This window comes from Hirundo rustica, chromosome 22 (genome assembly GCF_015227805.2).
Source record: "Hirundo rustica isolate bHirRus1 chromosome 22, bHirRus1.pri.v3, whole genome shotgun sequence".
Taxonomy (NCBI): domain Eukaryota; kingdom Metazoa; phylum Chordata; class Aves; order Passeriformes; family Hirundinidae; genus Hirundo; species Hirundo rustica.
Window position 1 is genome coordinate 5,589,123 of NC_053471.1, and position 4,821 is coordinate 5,593,943.

Genomic DNA, 4,821 nt, shown 5'->3' on the forward strand with positions numbered 1-4,821 from the left:
TTTTGCGGGGTCTCAGCATCCCCCCTCTTTGCGCGGACCCTCGCGGGGGTCTCAGCACCCCCAGCACCTTCCCCCTCGGGCTCTCATCTCCCCGCGCGGAGCCCCGAGAGCCGCGTCCGGGGCGGGCGGCAGCGGCCGCAGCGGGCGGGCGCCGCTCAGCCCGGCGAGAGTTAACGGCGGCGCCGCCTCTCCATTGGCGGCCCCGCGGCGGCTGCGGAGCCCCGCGCTCGCCCCGCGCCGCCAGCCTCCATGCGGCGGCCGCCGGCATGCCCGGCACGCCCAGCCTGCTGCCTCCGCTGCTCGCCCTGCTCTGCCTCGGGGCCGCCGACCCCAAGCCCGACCCCGACCGCGACCCCGACGAGCCGTGGTGCCCCTACAAGGTGGGCGGCGATGGCGGGGCGGGGGCGCGGCTCTGCTTCCGCCCGCCGGCCCGCGGCTTCCAGTGCGCGGCTCGGGGCTGCCGCGCCCACCGCTCCGCGGGCGGCGCGCTGGTGGCCAACGTGCTGCGGAACGGCAGCGTGCTGCTGCAGTGGGGGCTGCGGCACTGGGGGCCTCCGCCGCCGCGCCCCGCCGCCGCCCTGCGCGGCTTCCAGCTCAACTGCTCGTGGGACGGCACCTACACGCGCTTCCCCTGCGACAGCGTGGAGCTGGGAGCCGCGTGTCGCGATTATCTGCTGGCCGAGGCGCACGGCAGCGTGCGCTACCGCCTGTGCCTGCAGCCGCGCTTCGCCCCGCCGCGCCCCGCGCCGCCCGCGCAGTGCGTGGAGTTCCGCGTGGAGCCCGCGGCCATGCGCGACATCGTGGTGGCCATGACGGCCGTGGGGGGATCCATCTGCGTGATGCTCGTCTTCATCTGCCTGCTGGTGGCTTACATCACCGAGAACCTCATGAGCCCCCGCGGAGGACACGCGGCCGCCGCTCCGCGCCGCGCGTAGTGCGGGAGGGGATGGCGGTGATGATGGTGATGGTGATGGTGATGCCGTGCCGAGGAACGCGGGGCTGGCGCCGGGCAGCTCCCGCAGCCGTCGTTCCGGCGCTTTCCGGCGTGGGAAGAGGTTTTCCAGACTGTTCTGGCGGCGTTGGGTTTGCCATGCCCGAATTTCCAGGACGTGCGTTTCCAGCGGAGTTGGGAGCTCTTCTTGCTCCTGGGGTGGCTTCTCAGCCACAGCCGTTCGTGGTGACTGAACTCGTGGCGTCTCAGCGGATCAAAAAACAGTGGCAGATGTCCACAAATGCCAGAAATTGTCTGTTTCTAAGGGCAAGCGGCAGATCCTAGCGAGGGCCTGTTTGAAAAGACTCTTCAGAACACCCTTATTTTAAACCTAAAACCTCTTGGTCTTAGACCTGTGCTTGATTTTTTTTCCTGTGGGGTGAAGTTGTTTGAAGTTCAGGAGAACTGACTGGTGGAACGGCAAAACCCACAGCTAAGTGTGTGTTTGATCCAAAGTCCGCTTAATCTCGTGTTTTAGGTGGGTTTTGTGTCAAATTTTGGGGGCCTAGACTGGCCACTGTCCAAAAACCACGGGGGTTTTCTGGTCGAGGGTTTTCTGGTTGGCTCCAGCGACATCAACATCCAAACACCTGCTTTTCTCCCATCAGAACTGTGTCATAGCTTCACGAAGAGTGAAGGTAAAGGGATAAACTGAGTAAGAAAACTCCATTTGGTTGGGCAAGCAGGAACCAACCCTTAATTATAAGTAAGATATAAATGAACACCCCCTCTTGCTCCCCTGAAATCCCCTCCTTTAGCAATGCAGCTGCACTAAGGTAGAAGCTTCCTGACCACAGAACTCACTGATGTTGTAGCCGAGTGTTTTGAGCGTAGGAACACTCCCCGTTAACTCCTCACTTGATGCTGTAGTAAAGTTTTAGCCATACTCTAGTACTGATTCTATTGTGCCTTAGTGCTGAGAATTTGTCCCATTTCTATTGGTGTACCCGTTCCTGTAGTCCTCGTAGTTAAGCGTATCTCCCTGGCGTTCTCGTCTCTGGAATTAGTGGTTGTTGGTTTGTCTGATTGTTTCCTTAAAAAGAAAAAACCAACTTGGGCTGATCATTACTTGAAATTTAGTATATACAAAGTAGTTACCCTCAGAGAGGTATTTAGCGAGGTAGTTTTTTAGTACGTGTTGTTTGTATGTAGTTGACTACTGTAACACAAAAAAATAATAATTATCACTTAGGAACTGTGCACCTAAAGCAAAAAATAAAGTAGGGGAGAGGCTCTGCTGTGAAGGGATTGTTGCTGTTAAAATATGTCAGGTTCACTCACGATCTGTTTGTGTAAATGTTTAGCACTGGTGAACGACCTGTTTGCTTTTCTTTGTGAAAGTCGTTTGTGAAGTTTTAGACTCGGTGGTAGAGGCTAAATATAGGGAGTGTGTGAAATCCTTAATAATACACAGTATTTGTCCTGAACATAATCCCTTCAAGAACTTGGGAGTGGCTGAGGAGCTGAAGATCTGCATTTCATCGGGCAGAAACACCTTTTTCTTTGTTATTCCTGCTGTGTTTCCATTCTCACGTGCAGCTGACTCCAGTTGAGTGTTCTGTGTTTATCACTTCGTACTTGATTGAAGCAGCTCATTGATGCCATCATTTTTGGGGTTTTATCCCTAACGAGATCGACTGCTGGAAGAAAAGGCGATTTTTAAGAACATCAAGGCTCATTTTGGTCTTTTAAAGGTTTCAAGTCAGCCTTTGCTGTAGCCAGTTCAGCACTGGACCATCGGAGTGCCACTGATTTTGTACATCTGTGTCACCTTTTGTCAGCCAGTGTCACTGTTCTGTTCCTCATCCTGTCATGAATTGCCAGATGTGAAAACCAGCTGTATAAACAGTGAGCCTTGTACCACATTGGCATTGAACTTAATAAATTAAGAGGATAATGAAAAGAAATTAAAATTTCATCAATATTTAAAGGTTCCAGATCTTGCTTGACTCAAAGTGAGTCTGCCCAAACTGGTCATAATAATATTCCATTGCCTGCTACAAAATTGTGACAGCATTAATGGGAAAATAAGAGATTTATTCTCTGAATGCTGGATTTTATTTACTAGAGGTTTGGACTGTAGATAACTGGGTAATTCAGGTGGTAGCACCGATGCAAGTGTGAGGAAATGGAAATTTAATTTACGGTTTTGAACGTGGCTGTCTTCAGTAAGACACCTCTGCAGGCAATAATGGATACAGTGACCTGCTGAAACAGCAGCTAGGAGGTACTAAAGAGATGTTTTTGTAGTCATTTCACATTTTTATTCATCAGTCTCTGGGGATTGCATTGCAACAGCATGCAGGGCAGAGGGTAGAAGAAAAATATAAATCCTGATAGAAAAAAATATGCAATTTTCTAAAGGATTCTTTTCCTATTTTTTGTTTTTTCCTTTTCCATGCATTATAAATGGGATGTGGGAGACAATATCTCAGCTTCTCATTCATTTTCAGTGGCTAAAGCTTTAATTGAACACATCTGGGTGTGTGGAAAAGAAAATCAAGAGTATTCCCCGTTTGATTTTATGTGACATTGAGCAAAATACCCGTTGGCCCATTGATAACTGGACTTTTTCCTTCTATCACCGTAGAAATTTCCTCCACCATGAGTGTAGGCATTTCTTGTGATAATAAAAGGGAAAATTACATGTACACAGACTTGATACTAATTCAGCTGCCACAAGCGTTAGTGAGACTGCACAGTTAAAGCTTTCTGTGGTCTTTGCAGCAATTCCCAAAACGTGCAGAGTAGCTTGTGGAGTGATAATCCATCCTGGCCTGTCCAGGCAGCAATAAAGAAGTGGCAGAATGCTGATTTATATCTGCCAAGAAGCCGCTTTGGGAAGAAGTGGAAATAGCTCCTCAGGCGACTACACATTCTCTGTGTTACTATACAAGTACCTGTTATTAAAAATCCATGTGGTGCCCTCTCAAGTGTTTTATTGTCCTGCATTTTTCCAGTCATTTCCAGCACAAATAGCAGGCCACATGCAGGAGTTAAAATGGAGAATGATACGCTCATTAACAAGCTGCCCTTTGCCTAATGTGAGGAAAACAACTGCTTAAATGTGAGCAGCTCAAAGCCCAGCTTGACCCCAGCTTTGAGTCTTCTGGAGAGGAAGCAGTCTGTGCCTCAGGCAAAGAATCTCTCTTAATTGCATTATGATTTTTTTTTTTCTTTTTTGTGGGATGTAGATGGAAAGGCTGCCTGGCTTTATTTGGAGGTGCAGGCAAAAGCTGGGATTTTGCTTCCATGGAGACCTGGAGTCTCAGTTTTACGAGGCTGCAAACTGCTGCTGTGTTTCACCGGCATGTTCTGAGAGAAAGGCAGGCTGGAAGGAGGAAAAGAGGCAGGTAACAGTGTCACATTCCTCGTGAAAGCTTTGGAATTAGAGCAAGGATGCTTGGATGGGGTTTTTGATGGTTTTAACCTGAGCAAAACCACCCTGAGGCTGGTGTTGCTTCAGCACAGGTCTGGTCACTGCATCTCTGATAATTCCCTGACCTGAACCACCGGGTGATCAGATCTTAGTATTTACAGAATAAGAATTAAGAAGATGATGGGCAGGAATAGGAATGGCTGAGGGGAGACCCAAGGAAAAGCTTTTGCAGGCGGGGGCAAGAAAGTGCTGAGGGGACACGTTTGGGTGGGAAATGCTGGGTGACAAAAGGGCTGCACGAGGAAAGGGGAAAGATTTCTTTGTTTAAGTTGAGGGGATAGTGAGAAAAGGTTTATTTTTTATGGAAAACACAAGAGAGAGGGAGAGGTTTTACACAGAGGGAGGAGAGGAGAATGGCGGTTGTGGGAGCAGGAAAAGGCTCTGCTGGAAG

General features: G+C 50.2%; 1 protein-coding gene across 1 annotated transcript; it reads left to right on the forward strand.

Moving 5' to 3' along the window:
- Window positions 1-266: 266 nt before the first annotated feature.
- FNDC10 (fibronectin type III domain containing 10) lies at window positions 267-3,824 on the forward strand. The gene has a single exon (XM_040084545.2). The coding sequence runs from the start codon at window positions 267-269 to the stop codon at window positions 933-935; it is 669 nt and encodes a 222-aa protein (XP_039940479.1). The 3' UTR covers window positions 936-3,824.
- Window positions 3,825-4,821: the final 997 nt, after the last annotated feature.